At 44.8% G+C, this 20,412-nt stretch overlaps 1 protein-coding gene across 12 annotated transcripts in view; it reads left to right on the top strand.

Moving 5' to 3' along the window:
- The window catches only part of GGNBP2 (gametogenetin binding protein 2), a 69,173-nt gene that overhangs the window by 3,452 nt on the left and 45,309 nt on the right, over nt 1-20,412 (top strand). For 4 of the 12 annotated variants that reach the window (XM_087956521.1, XM_087956484.1, XM_087956449.1 and 1 more), the window contains exons 1-2: nt 2,519-2,719; nt 9,568-9,697. In XM_087956521.1, coding sequence (XP_087812647.1) covers nt 9,605-9,697 — 93 coding nt within the window. In that variant the 5' untranslated portion in view covers nt 2,519-2,719; nt 9,568-9,604. Of the gene's footprint in view, nt 1-2,306; nt 2,367-2,513; nt 2,804-9,567; nt 9,698-20,412 lie in introns of those variants that run through there. The other 8 variants (XM_087956491.1, XM_087956510.1, XM_087956456.1 and 5 more) reach the window with 5 other exon arrangements.

Below are 20,412 nucleotides of genomic sequence, written 5' to 3' on the forward strand. Positions count from 1 at the left end.
TGGCAACTTTTAAGACTTGTGGACTTCAACTCCCAGAATTCCTCAGCCAGCAAAGCTGGCTGAGGAATTCTGGGAGTTGAAGTCCACAAGTCTTAAAAGTTGCCAAGGTTGGACACCCCTGCGCTAGATGAAGGAGCCTAGCAAGGGAGTCGTTACAACCCTTAGAGTGACAAATGGAATGGCAAAGTACTTGGCAGGCTAGAAGCTAGATACTAACTAGCAGTTCAGGTACAAGCCAATCTTTGTTAGAACCTCAACCCTGTAACTGCTTAATGCCAGGTTGATCTATATTATGAATGCAATAATATACAGGTGGTCCTCAGCTTATAACTGTTTGTTTAGTAAACAGTTACAACAACACTAAAATAAGTGACTGCCCTTTTTTCACACTTAAGGACTGTTGTAACATCCCTGTAGTTGTCATGTGTTCGAAGTTCAGATACTTGGCACCTGACACATGACAATTGCAGTGTCCAGGGGGTCATGTAATCATTTTGTATCCTTCTGACAAGCAGTCAGTGTGGAAGCCAGATTCACTTAACAATTGTATTACTAACTTAACAACTGTAGTGAGTCACTTAACTATGGCAAGAAAAGTTGTAAAATGAAGCAAAACTCACTTAACCAATTCTCTTCTTAACAATAGAAATTTTAGGCTGAATTGTAGTCTTAAGTCGAGGACTACCTGTAACTATGGATAAGGATCATAAGATGACCTTTCTTTCCAAATAGACGTAAATGATTAATTCCTTCAGTTTTACCTGAGTGCTGGTATCCAATCTGCTGTCAGTATGACCTTGAATTATAGAAGAAGCATTCCATTTTTGATTTCAGATTCAGGTTTATCTTCTGCTGGACACCTGTACGGAAAGATATCTTTCTGTTCTATTGCTGTGCCATTTCTCAGTTGATTGCAAGAAAAGGCCCCAGATTTGGCATTGTGCATCTCTAAGCTTCTTTTAAAAATTGATAAGATATATTTTGGGGGCAACACAGGTATACTTTGCACCTCCTTTAAAGTATTTATAAGATATATTCTTTTTTTTGGGGGGGGAGCAAGTTATATATTATCCCTTTAAATATTGATAAAGCATATTTTGGGGGGAAAGCAGGCATACATTGTACTTTTAAATATTGATAAAGTATATTGGGAAGAAGCAGATTATGTACCTTTTAAATACTGAGATAAAATTTGGGGGAAAAGCAGGTACACATTATACCTTAAATATTGATAAAGTATATTTTAGGGGAAATAAGGTATATATTATACCTTGTTTTAAATATTGATAAGGCATGTTTTGGGGAGAACAAAGGTAGTCTTTAAAATATGGATATGGATATACACATCTTTCAAATGTTAAGATACAAGTAGTCCTTGATTTACAACAGTTCATTTAGTGACTTTTGAAAATTACAACAGCACTGAAAAAGGGTCTTAATGATCATTTTTCACACAACCATTGCAGCATCCCCATGGTCACATGAACAAAATTCAAATGGCAACTGACTCATTTTTATGACTGTTGCAGCGTCCTGGTATCATGTGATCACTTTTTTTTATAAGCAAAGAATGGGGGAGATTCATTTAAGAACCATTTTGCTTAATAACTGCAGTGATTCACTTAACTGGTAAGGAAGGCTGTACAATGGGGGCAAAATTCATGTAACAAATGTTTCACTTAGCAACAAATATTTCGGGCTCAATTGTGGTAATAACTGGAGGACTGCCTGTATATTTCAGAAGGAAAGGTCGCCTCATAATTTTTTTGTATGAGAAACCAAAACGGTTTAAAGAGGCCAACGAAGTTTAAGGACCAGTAGCTATTTAAAATGGATGAGGGAGAAATTCTTCAGGAACACTGCCAAAGGGGCAATTTTGCCCCGTTTTTTATCCCAAAGCCAGCCCGTTTCGGATCTATATACGAATTCACTCTCGCCTCAGGGAGAGCGCGAGATCAACATCGCCTCATCGCCACTTTTTCCCGCTCGAACTTTCTCTCGAGGCGGAAGAAACGGCTTACTGGGCATGCGTAAAACCTCAGCGCCCTATTCGCCGCACCGGCGGCAAGGGGCCATTTGTGACAGTTCCCAAGAAGGCGGGGGAATAAGCTTGTAGATTCGACTTCACGTCAGCGTTGGGCATGCGCAGAAGGCCGCAAGCCGGAGCCTCTTACCGGCTTTTACCTATATAAAGGAAACGCTCTTCCCCACCCTCCTTTCTTCGATTTCAGCTCGCGGTGGAAAAAAGCGAAGGGGAAGGCCGAGGAAGGGGCGGGCCACGCAAGGGTCATTTACATACAGAGAGAGGGGGGGCGGAGCTTGTGGCAGAGGAGAGAGCTTGAGCCGAGGCACGCCCTGAAAGAGCAGTTAGTCGCCGGGAGGAGGGGGGGGTCGAAAGAGGGCGGGGTTTGGGAGGCCAGGAGGCGGAGCCTGGTGAGCGGTTGGTCGGGGCGGTGGGTGGGGGAAGGTGGGAGGGCTGCCTTCTCCGTCTCTCGCGAGAGGAGGGGGGGCAGCAGGAGGAGGGGCGGGGGCGGAGCCAAAGCCGGACGAGGAGGCTCCATGCTGCCCTCTTGAAAGGGGAGGGAGGGGAAGGGAAGAGAGAGAGGCCAAAAAAATAATAATAATCGCCCGTTTCGGCGTTTCGAGGTGTGGCAGTTTCTTCTCCTGCTGCTTCAGCCGCTTCAGCCAATAGGAGAGGCGGGCTGGGGGGAAAAGGAAGGTAAATTTAAATAGAAGGTGGAGCCTATCGGAGCAGTAAGTGGTGGGGGGGGAAGGAGGAGAGAGAAGAAGAGGAAGAGCGAAGGTTATGCTTTGACCTACTCGTTGCCTTATTAATTTATATTTTTCCTTCCATGTATTTCTATCCTGGGGAGGAGGGGGCATTCCTGCTCCTAACCTGCTTCCTTTCGAAATGCGTAAAGAAATCCCCCCCTCTGCCTGGAGAAGGAGGGGGGGAAGCCATTTTCCCCTTAAAAAAGCCATTTTCCCCTTAAAAAAGCTATTTCCCCTTTTTAAAAAAGCCATTTTCCCCTTAAAAATGCCATTTTCTCCTTTAAAAAGCCATTTTCTCCTAAAAAAAAAGCCATTTTCCCCTTAAATAAGCCATTTCCCCCCTCCCCCCATTATTTGAAGATTCCCTGGGAAAAATGCCCCCTTGCAAAATCTGAAATGCCAAAGGTGGGGAAGGGATGCAAAGAACATGGGAAAGTCAAAAGGAGAGGTAGTAAGAGTGAATTTAGCCCCTGATTAAGGGGAGAAAAGAAAAAAAACCAAACCACCCTCCTTCTATCCCAGGGCAGTAACTCTATTGAATTCTACCGTATAGTGCAATATTAATGCGATATCAGGGGTTTTTAATTCAATGTGCGGAGTGTGAGGGATGTGTGTTTGTGTTTATTTTCATAGTCATAAATTGTACACTGAAGATGGTATTTAATTTCGTTGTACAAGGTGCAATGACAATAAAGTAAAGTAAAGTAAACTTTTGGGAAAAGAAGTAGGCAGGCTGCTAATTACCAGGACTTTTTCTTCTGCTTTGAAACAAGCTGCTTTGCTTTATTCTTTTTGCCCCCTTGGGCAAATTGGGTAAGTGTGTAGGTGTGCAGGTTGTGCTTAAACATCATAATTGCTGGTAAAGCCCTGGATTTGGGTTGCTAAAATGCATTGCAAGTTGGCCTGCCTTGCAATTCCAGGTTGCTTAGTTCTAGAAAATCGAACATGTTTCTCCTAGAAGTGGTTTTTCAAGCTGTTACCAGGCTTGGATTTTTGGGTCCTGCTGTAATTCAGAGCCTTTGGCTCAGCAGCGTGGAGTTTGGTGTCTTTATTTGGTGTCCTACTTTTATCTCTGTGCAGCAAAAAAAAAAAAAAAAAATTCCCTAGAAAAAGTTCCCTTCCTCTCCGTCACCTCGTTTGCAACTAGTTGGCAGGTGCCCCATCACCAGAAGGTTTCAAAAATAGACTGGACCACCATTTGACCCAGGATGCTTTGAGCAGGGGGTTGGACTAGAAGACCTCCAATATCCCTTCCAACCCTACGATTCTGTGTTCTATGTTTGTAAAAGGTAAATTGGGGTTGTGGTGGGAAGTTACTTTGGCTTAGCCTGTGGTGTGAACCCAAATGACGTGATTTTCAATAAGGTTAAACTCAACCCTGGCACAAATTGTGATACAGGTAGTCCTCGGCTGATGGCCACAATTGAGCCCAACATTTCTGTTGTTAAGTGAAAAATTTGTTAAGTTTTGTGACTTTTCTTGCCACATTTGTTAGAGTAAATCATTGCAGTTGTTAAGTTAGTAACCTGGTTGTTAAGTTGAATCTGGCTTCCCCATTGACTTTGCTTGTCCGAAGGTCACCAAAAGAGAATCCGATGACCCTGGGACACGTCATAAATATGAACCAGTTGTCTGGCATCTGAATATAAATCACTTGACCATGGGGATACTTGCAAGTGTGAAAAATGTTCATAAGTCACTTTTTCCCCCCGCCAGTGCCGTTGTCAGTTTGAATGGTCACTAAATGAACTGTTGTAAGACAAGGGCTGACTTGCATATTATATGGTGTAGTCGTTTTTTTATTGTGTGTCTTTGAATCTGTGTTGTCTCCTGGCAATTGCCTGGGCAAGTCTGCAGTTTTCTTGGCAAGGTTTCTCACAAGTGGTTTGCCGCTGCCTCCTTCATAGAACTGAGAGAGGGACTGGCCTGAGGTAAACCAGCTGGTTTTCCGCCTAAGGCAGGACTAGAACTCGGCTTTCCAGTTTCTCGCCCAGTTGCCTTAACCACTAGACCACTAGGCTCTCCTGATATTATACCTCTAAGTGCCCAAAATATTTGCACAGGCATCATAAATATGTGGTAGGCCCTGAGTGTAGTATAAGGATTTATGGGGATGATTGTGAATACACATTTCAGAATGATGTTAGTCTATGGGAGCAGAGATTCAGCAAGGGGTCTGGTAGCACCTGTCCTGGCTGATCCATTTTATTCAAAGGCATATTTACTCGATTGTGAGGCAAGTGGCTGTATAAATATTAATAAATTAAGCTTTCGTGCACTGCATCTTGCTTTATCGGGTACACATTTGAGCAGCAGCTCACAAAAGCGTATACCTTTGAATACTTATTTATTTAGCATATGGCATATACATGGGCTAGCAAGATATATTAGCATTTCATCTAGATTAGTAAAACACAATAAAATATAAATGTTAAAATAATATAATAATATGTACAATATAATTATTAATAAAATATAAAAGAGCTATGTTCAAATTGCAATGTTAAACTTGATTTCATTGAGGAACGCATCAGGGTTGTGTTTGACCTCGGGAGTCTGGGGTAGGCATGGTCAGCTCGATATCACTTGTGTCGGTTGCCCTGAGTGCCCTGCCAGCAAAAATGGGCTCCCAAGTTCTGTTTTTGGCTGCGACGGCCTCCTGCTACCCTCTGCCAGCGAAAACGGAGCTCAGGAGCGAGCTTCATTTTTGCTGGCAGAGGCACCTCAGGCTGGTCCTTCACTGTTTCCAGGTTGGCCCTGCGGGCCAGATCTAAGCACCCCACAGGCCGGCCAGATCCAGCCCCTGGGCCTTGAGTTTGACACCCTGGTTTAGGCCATCTTAACTATTGAAGCCCAACCTCGTTTATATTTTTTTAAAAAATCAGATACTGGACTGGTACATGCCCTCAGCTTACAGCCGGTCATGATGTGATCTACAGTTGGATGTGGGATCTCGCAATCACACCTAGGGGTGGATGCTATGCCCCATGTATACACAGAGTCTCGGCAGGCACTATGTGAGGTGGAAATCATGTTCAGGATTGTCCATTGTCGTTGTGGGAGGCACATTTGTATGGAGTCATTTATACGTCTTCCTATAACGATGTTCAGTGACCCATTTGACTTTCCATTGGGAACCGATTTAAAAGTTGTTGGCCAGACGTTGTGTAAGTGCCAACGAGGACTTCCTGGATTTGAGTCTTCCGGCTGATAAATGAGGAAGGTCAGCACTTTTAAAAAATTATCCTTCGTTCCAGGTTGCAATTCAAAGAGAGAAGCAACCTCGAACTAAGGAGAAATTTCCTGACAGAACAGTTTATCAGTGGAACGGCTTCCCTCCAGAAGTTATGGCTGCTCCAACACTGGAAGTTTTTAAGAAGAGACTGGACAACCATTTGTCTGAAATTGTATATGGTCTCCTGCTTGAGCAATGGGTTGGACTAGAAGACCTCCAAGGTCCCTTCCAACTCTAGCATTCTGTTAAAATTGTGTTACTGGACTATTATTATTTTTTGCAAGGCTGCATTGCATCTATTACATATGTGGTGAAATAAATTTATTTCTTTCAGATAGGTAGAAATGGGAAAAGGGAAAATTGGAGGGAACTTAAAACTGTATGACTCTGGTAAAGAGAATTGTAATTTGTGAATGTGTAAAGAAGATATGAGCACGTATGTTATTTAGAGTGTCATCAGTGCTGATTTAAAGTCTTCAGTCCTTTACTATTCTTTGAAGTGAAGCCCAGAGGGGAGACCTTTGCTAAGAATAATGAAGTGGAGATTTAAGGCAGGCTTAAAATTTAGGTGCCCCTCCTCTCACAAAAATGGCTCCGCTTATATGTGTATGCTGGACGGGTGGGGGCAGCGATATATTTTAAAAACTGGATTTTCTGAATGTGTACCCTGTCCCAACCTATAAGCTGGGTTCATGCAATATATACTAAGTTTAAACTGAACACTAAAAAAGCTTAGGTTGCTAAAGGAGAGTATTTGTAGCTCAGGGTTGACATGAGGGTTCCTTGGTGCTCTCTGAGCTTGGTTGTTTTCTTGCAGACATTTCATGACCCAGCTAGGTAACATGATCAGTGATAATCAACTAGTCATCATCGACTAGCACTGACAGTGTTACCTGGTTTGGGTCATGAAACATCTGCAAGGAAACAACCAAGCTCAGAGAGCGCCAAAAATCCCTCAAAGCATAGGCCAGGGGTCTTCAAACTGGACAGCTTTAAGACTTGTGGACTTCAACTCCCAGAATTCCTCCTCCGGTCATGTTAGCTCAGGACTTCTGGGAGTTGAAGTCCTCAAGTCTTAAAACTTGCCAAGTTTGAAGACCCCTGGTACAGAAGCATAGTTAATTGGCTTGGTTATGTATGTTGTTCAGTGGAAAAGCCCCAGTTTTGTTGTGTTTTAACAGCAACCCCACGGTGTCCAACTCACCTATGTTTTTAACTGCCAAGTATTTTTTTTTAATTGTGTTTCAGTTGCTAATATGATTCTGAGCGCCTCACGTGTGAGGAAACATTGACACAATGCTGGTACCTCTGTCTTTCCCTAATCTTAGTTCTGAGCAGCCAGGTTGAGACGCAACACTATTTATTTTTTATTTTATTTATTTAGTTTAGTTTGTCAAGCCAGTATGACAAAACAAGTATAAGTCTGAACATAACATATAAACATATAAATATAAACCGGTATAAGTATATACATCATAATTGAGTACGAATAAATGGGAAGAGTAGGATAGGGACGGTAGGCATGCTGGTGCACTTATGCGTGCCCCTGTCAACTTTGGAAGCCATATTAGCACCAAACGCTTCCACACTGCCACATTCTTGAGCCTGGGAAAATGGGAGGGGGGAATGTCTTGGAGTGTATGTGGTTAGACATAATAGCATTCTTCTTCTAAGTCAAGGTCATGTTATTTCTGCACCTGGGTGAGAGGACGTGTCAAGTGGGGGCAGATGGTGATTGGGGCCTGGGATGCCATGAGGGGTGCAGGAGGCGGATTTGTAATATTTTACTTATTGCAAGGAAACCCAGAACTTTCAGATTCGGGATTTCCCAGATGTGCCAGTTTACCACTCTAATAAAAAGAACCTTGGAGAGGATGTCTGACTCGGAGTTATTTGTTGGAATGGAGGTTTTCTGGAACGTTGACAGCCCCCTCTTAGGAATGGAGTGAAGTCCACAGTAGACAATTTAAGGTTAAAGTTTTGGCGGTTTGAGGCTGTGACAACAGAGTCAGGGAGTGAGTTCCAGGCCTTGACCACTCTGTTGCTGAAGTCGTGTTTTCTGTAACCGAATTTGGAACAGTTTATTGTTGAGTTGGTATCTGTTGTTTGCCCGTGTGTTATTGTCCCCAACATTGCGAATTAGTTTGCTTTTCAGTGCGGCCAGGCTGAGGGTGGACTCATTCGGATCTGGATTAATGAATCATCCTGAAATCTGTGCATAATGTACAGGTAGTCCTCGACTTAACAGGAGTCCATTTAGTGACTGTTTCAAGTGACAATGGCACTGGAAAAAGTGGCTTGTGTGACTGTTTTTTCCCCCATAGTGACGACTTTTGCAGCATCCCCATGATCAAAATTCAGATGCTTGGCAGCTGGTTCAGTTTTATGACTTTTGCTGTGTCTCAAGGTCGTGGGAATCACCTTTTGCGACCTTCCGACAAACAAAACTGTCAACGGGGAAGCCAGATTCACTGAACAACCATGTTACTAAACTTATCAACTGCGGTGAAGTCACTGTGGCAAAAAAGTGTCGTAAAATGGGGCAAAACTCCCCGAACCAATGTCTCGCTTAACAACAGAAATGTTGGCCTCAGTTGTGGCCGTGGGTCAAGGACTGCCTCTATTCACAAGATGATCTGTACTGTTAACTTTTTTTCCCCACTTTGTTGTGGGTCTATGGGAAACAATCCATGCAAGTTCACACACCCGCAATCAAACCTCAAGTGCTTGTACTTAGCCATGGGTGTGTTCCAGCCGGTCTGTATGACCTACATTTTCTGGACTCCCTTCCTTCCTCCTTGGAAGAGCTTTAAGAAGCACATGTTCAGACATCCCACAACTCCAGGAGCCGTAAGGTGCTTCTCTGCTTCTCATCCTTGAGACAGGTCAGAATAACAGAGTTGGAAGGGACCTTGGAGGTCTTCTAGTCCAGCCCCCTGCTCAAGCAGGAAACCCTTATACCATTTCAGTCAAATGACTGTCAGTCTCTTCTTAAAAACCTGCAATGACGAAGCACCCACAACTTCTGGTGGCGAGCTGTTCCACTGGTTAATTGTTCTCCCTGTTAGGAAGTTTCTCCTTAGCTCCAGATTGCTTTCTCTCCTTGATTAGTTTCCATCCGTTGCTTCTTGTCCTGCCCTCAGGGGCTTTGGGAGATAATTTGACCCCCCTCTTCTTTGGGGCAGCCCCTCAAATACTGGAATGCTGCTATCATGTCACCCTGGTCCTTCTTTCCTGTAGACTGTCCAAACCCAAATCTTGCAAATGTTACTTCATATCTTCTTCTAAAACTAGGCTAACGTCCTGAAAGCCACCCCCTCTTCTGGCTCAAATAAAAATATAAAAAATAAATAAAAGCCGTAGGTAAAAAAAAAAAAAAACATCCAAGGAGCACCTAGATGAGGTGTTGCCCCCCTCCCTTTCTTTCCTCCTCCTCTCACTTTCCTCTTTTGTCGAATCTGTCCCGGTTAAGGAGGGTGATTTTCTCCCCCCTGCTGGTGAAAGTGTGGCAGAGGAACTCAAGCTTATATTTACTTGCCCTGGGTTTGGCTGCTTTTCAGGCTTTGGAAGGAAGAGGCAGAGCAAACGGCAACAGAGATGGCGCGGCTGGTGGCCGTTTGCAGAGACAGCGAGGAAGAATTCCTCTTCGAGAGGCTGCAGATCCCCCTTTACATCGACGACACCCTGACGGTAAGCGAGTCCCGGGCCACTTCACCCTGCGCTGGGGGGCACAGCGGGGAGGGCTCGCAACGCGCCACAAACGGGTGTTTTGCAATCCCCAAGCAAGCCATTCCACCCCCCAACCCCCCCTCCTCCTCCTTCCTCCTCCTTTCCTTGCAATGCTCTCGGCAGACTCTGGAAAGGCCTCCGGGGCCACGCCTTGGAGCCCTCCCTTTGCGGTAATTGGTACACTGGGGTTGCCTCCAAACGCCTTTTTGTGCCCTTACCCACATCTGGGAGACAACGTGCACGCACAGACACACACGCAAGCACGAGCGCACATACACGGGCAACACACATGCCCTCACTCGGGAGGCCTTAAGCCGGAGAGTCGAAGCCATTTTGGAACCTCTATATATCGCCCGTCGGAGGCCTTGGGCGGCATTGTGGGTGGGGTGGGATATGGGGTGGGGGAGGGGGGAATAAAGGACCCACAAATGCAACTGTGGTGATGGGGGGGGAGGGGGGAAGGATTCCTTCGGTATCCTTCAAACTCTCTTGACGGGGTGGAGAGTGAACTTTGGTTGCTTTGCACACCTGTCCGGCTTTGCACGCCTTCGTTTTGAAGGATGGGCATTTTAATTTTATTTTTTTCCTTTTTTATTTTAGAAGGAAGGAAGGGGGTAGAGGGTTGCAGGGGAACCTTTGCAGGTTGGGGTGATTTTTTTTTGTTGTTGTTGCAAGATAGAGATTTGGGCAGGAAAGATCCCAATTTCTGAGAGGAACCAAATGCCAATATTGTAGAGGAATTTCTTCCTAACATTGAAGGTGACACCCCCAAAATATTTAAGCATTTTACCAGCATTTAATACTCTTCCAATCTGTTCATCTTCCTTCCTTCCTTCCTTCCTTCCTTCCTTCCTTCCTTCCTTCCTCCCTCCCTCCCTCCCTCCTTCCTTCCCCCTTTCCTTCTCTTCTTTTCTTCCCTCCCTCCCTCCCTCCCTCTCTCCCTTCCTATCCTGTCTCCCTTCCCTCCTTCCCTCCCCCCTCCTTCTTTCCTTCCTATCTTCTCCCTCCCTCCCTTTCTCTTCCCTTCCTTCCTCCCTTCCTTCCTTCCCACTTTCCTTCTCTTCCTTTCTTCCCTTCCTCCCTCCCTCCCTCCCTTCCTATCCTGTCTCCCTTCCCTCCCCTCCTTCTTTCCTTCCTATCTTCTCCCTCCCTCCCTTACTATCCTTTCTCCCTTCCCCCTCCCTCCCTCCCTCTCTTCCCTCCCCCCTCCTTCCTTCCTATCTCCCTCCCTCCCTCTTTCTTTCCTCTCTTTCTTTCTTTCTTTCTTTCTTTCTTTCTTTCTTTCTTTCTTTCTTTCTTTCTTTCTTTCTTTCTTTCTTTTTCTTTCTTTCTTTCTTTCTTTCTTTCTTTCTTTCTTTCTTTCTTTCTTTCTTTCTTTCTTTCTTTCTTTCTTTCTTTCTTTCTCCCTTTACCTTAAATTTCATCATAAACAGAGGGCTCTATTCTTTTTAACTCTTTTACCCAGGCCCTGAACCACTACTTCCAACTCCATCTTAAGTTGCTTGCTTGTTATTTTGGGTAGGTCATCCAACCTCTACTTGGAGATCAGGCCATTGGATCAGGCCAGTAGGAGTAGGGCCTAGTATCCTCGGTCTAAATCGGCGATTCAATGGATAGAATGAGAAAGCCCCCAATTTTCCTATTGTTCGGTATATCTTGGTCATTAATCCTTGGCTTATGACTGTAATTAGAATCAGAATTTCCATCGCTAACCAAGGCAGTTAAGTGACTCGTGCTGGATTTGAAGACTTTTTTTTTTAAACCATGGTTGATAGAGGGTTCAGTGCAGTTGTTAAGCGAGTCATGAGGTCATTAAGCAAGCCCTTTGTCACATGACTCTGGGATGCTGCAACCATTATAAATACACGCTTGGTTGCTAAGCGTTTGAATTTCGGTCACGTGACCCTAGGGATGCTTCAACCCACAGTCCTTGTGTATGCAAGGCCTGGATTGTGTAAATCACTTTTTTTTTTAGTGCCACTGTTAATCTTGAACGGTCACTAAATAAATGATTGGAAGTCAAGGGCAACCTGTACTTTGATGCTGGGAGTGCGATTTCCATCTGCTGCATTGAGTGATGGGAATAATCACAGGTCAGAATCACAGAGTTGGAAGGGACCTTGGAGGTCTTCTAGTCCAACCCTCTGCTCAAGCAGGAGACCCTATAGCAGAGGTCTCCAAACTCGGCAACTTTAAGACCTGTGGATTTCAATTCCCAGAATTCCTCAGTCGGCCGTGCTGCTGGGCAATTCTGGGAGTTGAAGTCTAGAAGTTTCAAAAGTTGCCAAGTTTGAAGATCCCTGCCCTATACCATTTCAGACAATGACCTGTTGGCTTGGAGATCAACAGCTTGGGGAAATCCAGGCAGAGAATTTGGACTTTAAAGAGAAAGATTCTTCCTTTGACCCCAGTTTCCCAATGAGGGACCTTTCTGGATCACCGGTCCAGATTGCTGAGTGCCTCCAACACAATGCGTGCAGATAGTCCTTGAGCTAAGACCACAATAGAGCCCAAAATGTCTGCTGCTAAGCGAGACAGTTGTTAAGTGAGTTTTGTCCCATTTTACGACCTACCTTGCCACAGTTGTTGAGTTGAATCACTGCACTTGTTAAGCTAGCCACATGGTTTAGTTTAGTTTACATTTACTTTATTGTCATTGCACCTCGTACAATGAAATCAAACACCATCTTCAGTGCACATCCTGACCATGAAAATAAACACAGACATCCCTCACGCTCCAGACATTGAATTGAAAACCCCTGATATTGCATTAATATTACACTATATAGTAGATTCAATAGAGTTCCTGCCCTGGGATAGAAGCTGTTTTTCAGCCTATTTGTCCTTGATTTTATTATTATCCTGTACCGGCTGCCAGATGGTAATAATTCCCAAAAAAAAGGTTAAGTAAATCCAACTTCCCCACTGACTTTGCTTGTTGGAAGGTTGCAAACCCTGGGATACAGCCACTGTCATAAATACGAGTCAGTGGCTGAATGCCTGAATTTCGATCACATGACCGTGGAGACCCTGCAACAACCGTCGTAACTGTGAAAAAATGGTCATAGGTCACTTTTTCTGAGTGCCGTTGTAACTTTGGACGGTCACTAAATGAACTGCGGTAATTTGAGGACTTACTTGTACAAAGTTCCTGGCTTGCTTGGAAAAAGTTCCACATTAAATGCCTAATACAGGTAGTCTTTGAACTATCCCAATTGAGCCCGAGGTTTCTGTTGCTAAGTGAGTTTTGCCTTTCTTGCCACAGATGTGAAGCAAGCCACTGCAGTTGTTAAGTGAATCACTTGGTCATTAAGCGAACCAGTTTCTGTCTCCTCCCCCCCTCCCCCATTGACTTGGCTTGTTGAAAGCCGACCAGGAAGTTTTACAATAGCGATCACGTGACCTCTGGGCAGTGCAACTGTCATAAATACAGGTCCTCGACTTACAACGGTTGGCTTAGTGACTGTTCAAAGTTACAGCGGCGCTGAAAACAAGCTACTTATGACCGTTTTTCACAGTTACGACATTTCCAGCATCCCCCAAATTCAAGTGCTTGGAAACTGACTTGCATTTATGACAGTTGCAGTGTCCCGGGGGGTTCATGTGATCCCCTTTTTGTGACCTTCTGACTAGCAAAGTCAATGGGGGGGGAATCAGATTCACTTAGCAACCGTCTTACTAACTTAATCAACTCCAGCGATGCCCTGGAAGGTCGTAAAATGGGGCATAATTCACCAAACAGATAATCTCGCTTAACAACAGAAATTTTGGGCTCCGTAGTGGTCGTTATTTCATGGGCTTGCCTGTACAATCCGGTTGCCAAGCACTCAAATTTGGATCAGGGGACCATGGGGATGCTGCAACCGTCGTAAATGCGAAAAACGGTCATAAGTCACTTTTTTCCAGTGCCTTCGTAACTTCGAATGGTCACCTAAACCAGGGATCTCCAACCTTAGGGACTTTAAGGCTGGTGGACTTCAACTCCCAGAATTCCCCAGCCAGCTTTGCTGGCTGGGGAATTCTGGGAGTTGAAGTCCACCAGCCTTAAAGTTGCCAAGGTTGGAGACCCCTGACCTAAACAAATGTTTGTAAGTTGAAGACTCCCTGTATCACCAAGACCGATTTAACTGCCCTGCTGAGCCGAGATCGTTCAACATTAACCAAGGTGGAAACCTGTTACCCTTTGTATGCTTCGGATTATAATTTCCCAGCCTTGTTATTAAATAAGAATTAAATGAAGTTTCTCCGCCGAAGCCTGGAAAACAATAGTTCACTATTATTATTTTTACCACTTGAAAGGGGCCCTTGATCTCGCCTGAATGGCGTGGTGAACTTGCCGTAAAACTGAAAGCACTTTTTATTTTAATCGTCTTGCCAGTGGTGCTTTCTAAGGCGGCGGTGGGTGTGTCTCTCGGGAGTGCAATTTTGTGATGAGGGTGGCAATTGCCTTAAAACGCCTGGGGTGCCGTTTCGCAAAAGAGAGTTTTTGAACTGGGAAACAGCAAAAAAGGGGAAAAAATTCTTGGACTGCGCCAGTGGCGGATTAGAAAATACCTGGATCTCCAATCTATCTATATATATATAAAAAAAGTGAAATGCCACTCACGCATCATCACAAAATCTCCAGAACCGCAAAGCCTAGAAACTTGAAATTTGGCACGTTATGTTCCTTTTGGCTTCTAGGTGCTCACTAAGAAAGGATTTTTCAAAATGACCACCAGAGCTATTAGTATTTCCTGTATTATTATTATTAACATGCTCTGATGCTAAGGAGTTCTACTCCCCCTTCCCACCTGAAAAGAGACCTGTTCCAACTGCAGTTGAGCTAAGCCACACCCAGGCTCCTTGCTGTCTTCTTGCTCACACAGCAAATACTGTTTCAGTTTCCAAACAGCCCTCAACTCTCACACACTGACAGGACATTAGCCAGATGAATACCGATGGATTGTGGTAGGCAGAGGCAGAAATTTTTTCCCCTTATTTTTCTTCCCAAAAACTTGCCTGATCGCATATTTTCGTAGCGAAGCACAGGTATATCCTTCTAGTAAAAGATAAAATATTTATATTTTAGAGTTGAATGGTAGGCTGGACTTGGCAGTTTTCTTGCAGATGTTTCATTATCCTAACTAGGTAACATCATCAGTGCTCTTGATAATGTTAACAGGTAGTCCTCGACTTATGACTAATTGCTTGCCACCGTTCAGAGTTATGATCTACCTGTAAAAAAGGGGGCTTATGATCTGGATTGGAAGTTTTGAATGCTTGCACCCAGTGTGGTTGTGTGACCGCACTTCGAGCATTTGTCAACACAGCCACAAGTTACTGTACAACAATAACTTCTGGTTTTCAGCAAAACTGCACCCATAGCCAACCATTCATGGCTGCGGCATCTAATTGTCATTAGAAAGAAAGACCCATGAAGAACCGGAGGTCACTCTATAACAGGGGTGTCAAGCTCGATTTCATTGAAGGCCGCGTCAGGATTGTATTTTACCTCGGAGGGCCAGAGTGGTCGTGACCAGAGTGGGTGTGGTCAGCTCGACATCACTCGTGTCAGGGGTGCCTGTGGTGGCCCGAGCCCCCGGCCAGAGAAAACAGGCTCCTGAGCTCTGTTTTCGGCTGCAACAGCCTCCTGTAAGTAACCCTCTGCCAATGAAAACGGAGCTCAAGAGGGCTGTGTGCAGCCCACCCGAGTTCTGTTTTTGCTGGCAGAGGCACTGCAGGCCAGTCTTTCGCCGTTTCCAGGGTGGCCCTGTGGGCCTTGAGTTTGACCCCCCTGCTCTATAAGGCCAATCCCTTTCATACATGCTTAGCTGTAATTTACCGTTGATCAGGGTTATCATGATAGCAGTATTCCAGTATTTGAGGGGCTGCCTCAAAGAAGAGGGGGTCAAGCTATTCTCCAAAGCACCTGAGGGCAGGACAAGGAACAATGGGTGGAAACTAACCAAGGAGAGAAGCAACCTGGAATTAAGGAGAAAATTCGTAACAGTGAGGACAATTAATTAGTGGAAAAACTTGCCTCCAGAAGTTGTGGGTGCTTCATCACTGGAGGTTTTTAAGAAGAGAGACTGGACAGTCCTTTGTCTGAAATGGTATAGCAGAGGGGGCTGGACTAGAAGACCTCGAAGGTCCCTTCTAACTCTGTTATTCCGACCTGTCTCAAGGATGAGAAGCAGAGAACCACCTTACGGCTCCTGGAGTTGTGGGACGTCTGAACATGTGCTTCTTAAAGCTCTTCCAAGGAGGAAGGAATGGAGTCCAGAAGTGGGGTGGGCTAGAAGACCTCCAGGTTCCCTTCCAGCTCTCTTCTATTCTTATTCTAACGTGACATACAAATAATGTAGAAGATGAAGTGTTCCTTTCTGAGGTCATCCCCTCAGCAGTGAGTTGTTTGCAGTGGAACCATGTCCAACAAAAGTCACTATACAATAATGTGCCATTTTCAAGGCCATGCAATAAAGTAAGCCATTCGTTCTGAAACACTATTTATTTAAAAACACCAGTATTTGTGCAGCAACTGACACTTGCCAATCACAATGAGAAAAGGTGGACTGTACAGGTAGTCCTCGACTTACAATTGTTCACGACTGCAACGTTGTCATTAGAAAGAAAGGGACATGAAGAGAAGGACCAGGAGAGACATGATAGCAGTCTTCCAGTATTTGAGGGGCTGCCCCAGAGAGGAAAGGGTCAAGCTATTTTCTAAAGCATTGAAGGCCAGATAAGGAATAATGGATGGAAACTGAACAAGGAGAGTCAACCTAGAAATAAGGAGAAACTTTCTGACAGAGAACTATCAACCAATGGAACAGTTTGCTTTCAGAAATTGTGGGAGCTTCATCCATCACTGGAGGCTTTCAAGAAGAGATTGGACTGCCATTTGTCAGAAATGGTGTAGGTTCTCCTGCTTGGGCAGGGGGTTGGACTAGATGACCTACAAGGTCCCTTCCAACTCTGATTATCTGTTATCTGAAGAACTGGAGGTCACTCCATAAGGTCAGTCCCTTTCATGTATCCATGCAATGTTACAATGCACATACAAAGGAACTTTCACAGCAACGCTGTAAGACTGTTTTCACCATTTATTGTTGGCAATTCTCCCCATCACTCCCACAAATACCGACAGTTGTAAGACAGGTGAAATAATTTTCAAATAATTTTGGCCTTCAGCCCTCGGCTATTTTTCTTTTCTCTTCTTCTTTCCCTTAATGACCTCTGCAAAAATGTGAAATCGTGTTAGTCACATGACATGACACTATGAATTATGACTGCAATGGGCAAGCTCCATTATGTTGTAACTCAAGGACTTTCTGTCCTTCGTGATGAAGGGACCGGGTTGGGCGAATGAATTATCTTGCCTGCAAACCACCAAAGTCTGAGAGCACCAAGGACTTCCATATCAAGGTCTTATCAGTTCTCGACCTACTACTGCAATTGAGTCCAAAACTTCAGTTGCTAAGCAAGACCCTTGATAAGTGAGTTTTGCCCCGTTTTATGACCTTTCTTGCCACAGTTGTTAAGTGAATCACTGCAGTTGTTAAGTGAGTAACACGGTTCTTAAGTGAGTAACACGGTTCTTAAGTGAATCTGGCTTCCTCCTTAACTTTGCTTGCCAGAAGTTCTCAAAGTGTGGTCACGTGACCCTAGGGCGCTGCAACCAACATAAACATACGTGCCAGTTGCCCAGCATCCAAATTTTGATCATGTGACCATGGGGATGATGCAGTGACGTGTAAAAAATAGTCATAAGTCACTTTTTCAGTGCCATTGTAACTTCATATTGTCACTGAACGAATGGTTGTATGTCTAGAAGTACCTGTACAATTTTTATTTCTCTGACGTCTGTGCCAAGTTTTCCTCTTACAGGGTGGCATAAATAGCATTCAAATCAATCAATCAATCAATCAGAATAAAGCTGGAGCTCTTCTAGTACAGCCCACTGTTTAAACAGGACACCCTATACCATTCCAGACAAGTGGCTGTCCAATCTCTTCTTAAAAACCTGCAATGATGAAGCACCCACAACTTCTGGTGGCAGGCTGTTCCACTGTTTAATTGTCCTCCCTGTTAGGAAGTTTCTCCTTAATTCCAGGTTGCCTCTCTCCTTGATTAGTTTCCATCCATTGTTTCTTTTTCTTGCCCTCAGGTGCTTTGGAGAATAATTTGACACCCTCTTTGTGGCAGCCTTTCAAATACTGGAATACTGCTAATCAAGTCCCCCCTAGTCCTTCTTTTCTCTAGACGGGCCAAACCCAATTCCTGCAACCGTTCTTCATATGTTTTAACCTCCGGCCCTTTGAATCCTCTTCGTTTCTCTTCTCTGCACTTTTCCCAAAGTCTCAACATCTTTTTAGTAATATGCTGACCAAAACTGGACACAGTATTCCAGGTGTGGCCTTACCAAGGCTTTATAAAAGCCGTACCTAATACTTCACATGATTTTGATTCTATGCCTCTGTTTATACAACAAAAAAGATTGTGTTCACTTTTTTGGTGGCAGCTGCAGTTTTTGTCCATATCGGCACAAAAACTGGTCCTCAAAGTTCGTGACCATTGCAGACATGGGCGTAACATTTGAGTCTTGGCAGCCAGCTCGCATTTAGTTTAGTTTAGCTTACTTTATTGTCATTGCACCTCTTACAACACAATTAAATACCATCTTCAGTGTACATTATGACTATGAAAATAAACACAAACATACATCCTTCACATTCTATACATTGAATTGACCCCTGATATTGCATTAATATTGCGCTATGTTTACAGCCGGTTGCCATGTCAGTGGTCCCATGATTGCCATTTGTGACTGTCCCTCCCAGTCTGCGGAAGCTGGCAAGGAAGGTCCCAGGTCCCCTGCACCCCCACACACATACCCTATACCTTCTTTCCCTGGCCCTCCTGTGTTTTTTTCCCCTTAGCACTGTCATAACTTGGAATGGTCATTAAACAAATTGTACTTATGATCACATCACTTAGAAGTGGGAATTCTAGACCCAATTGCTGCCGTAACTTGAGGACTACCTGTATTAAAGAAGTCACACTGGTCTTTCAATGCACGGTGACTGGAAGCACAATATCGCACCAGGAATACATTCCCAACCTAAAAAACACCCATATAAAAATGGCTCAAATCTTCCTACATTTTGGTGTCCTGGATGATATCTCGTGGGTGAGAGTTGCAAGGATTGTACAAGATTTTGGCCGCTTAAAATGTTGGGGTTTTGGTGGTGCCTGCATCCTTACGCCAGATTGCACACCAGCTCCGCCTGCCTTGGAAAGTGAAGTGCTTTATAGTGGTGAAGGGACATCTGAGTGTGCAAGGCAGCTCTCGCTGCCTGCCGGGCACAACCAGGGCGCTAAGCCTCTCGGCACTGGAAAAACGGGAGTGTTATGAAGATACTTCGGAAAGGTGGAACACTTATAAAAGAAGCTTTTGCATCTATAAAGGTCACTGTTGGATCTGTAGGTAGATTATATTTAAATATAACTTCTGATAATTATCTCAGAGCGGACATGGGATTAGTCCTAAAAAAGTACAGGAACGTAGTTTGAAAATAGAACGAATGACTTAGCAAGGTGGTTGGCTCTCCTTCACCTGGAGGCTGCCCGTCAGGGTTGCTCTCATTTGGTTTCCTACACTGTAGGTGGGATTGGGCTCAGCGGTGGGCTTCAGAAATTCCAGCAGCCGGTTCTCTGTCCGGTTGCTGGGTGGGCGTGGCCACGGTGGGCGTGACCTAGTTGGGGTCTTGCACCACGGGGGGGGGCCTCCCCCAGGCTCGGAGCCCCTCTGGAGCCTGGAAACGGGCCTGTTTCTGGCCTTCTGGAGCCTACAGGAGGCCTGTTTTTTGCCCTCTCCAAGCCTCCACACGGGCCCTCCACTTACCTCGCATCCAAAACGGGCCGTGTGGAGATTCCTGGGAGGGGTGGAGTAGAGTGGGAGGGGAGTAGAGGTGGTATTTAGCAGGTTCTGACAGGTTCTGGAGAACCGGTTAGCGGAAATTTTGAATAGTTTGGAGAACCGGCAAATACCACCTCTGATTGGCCCCGCCCCCATCTCTTCTCTGCCTCCCATTGAGTCCCAGCTGATCGGCTGGGTCTTCTTTGGTTGCCCTGCACAGGAGAACGGAGCTGGAAAGCAGGTTAGTGAGGTGGGGAGGGAATGGGGATTTTGCAGTAACCTTCCCCTGCCACGCCCACCAAGCCACACCATGCCCACAGAACCAGTAATTAAAAAAATTGAATCCCACCACTGGAAGGGAGGCATGGGAGAGGTCAGCCAGGGGTGGGATTTGGCGGTTCTCTAACCGGCCATAACATTAGCTATGGGTTCTCCCAAACCCGGCCGAACCCGTAGCAGCCCATCCCTGGTTGGGCTGGATGACCTCAAGGGAAGTTTTCCAAATCTTAAGATTGTCCGAATCACTGAAAGGGCCAGCTACGTAACTCTACTAAGGACCATAGAAAGCAGGTATATTCCTGGATGGCCTTAATTAATACAAACATATCAACCTGTCTTAACTGTAATTATTATTCTCCAGGCTCCCAAGGTGGTATACAGGAAGTGCTTGACTTACAACAGTTCATTTGGAGATTGCTCAAAGATACAATGGCACTGACCGTTGTAACTTTACAACCAATTTATGATGTAAATTCCAGTCTTATGGATTACATTT

Source organism: Notechis scutatus, chromosome 1, assembly GCF_049901735.1.
Source record: "Notechis scutatus isolate UNSWTSFEM ecotype Mainland chromosome 1, rNotScu1.2, whole genome shotgun sequence".
Lineage (NCBI taxonomy): Eukaryota > Metazoa > Chordata > Lepidosauria > Squamata > Elapidae > Notechis > Notechis scutatus.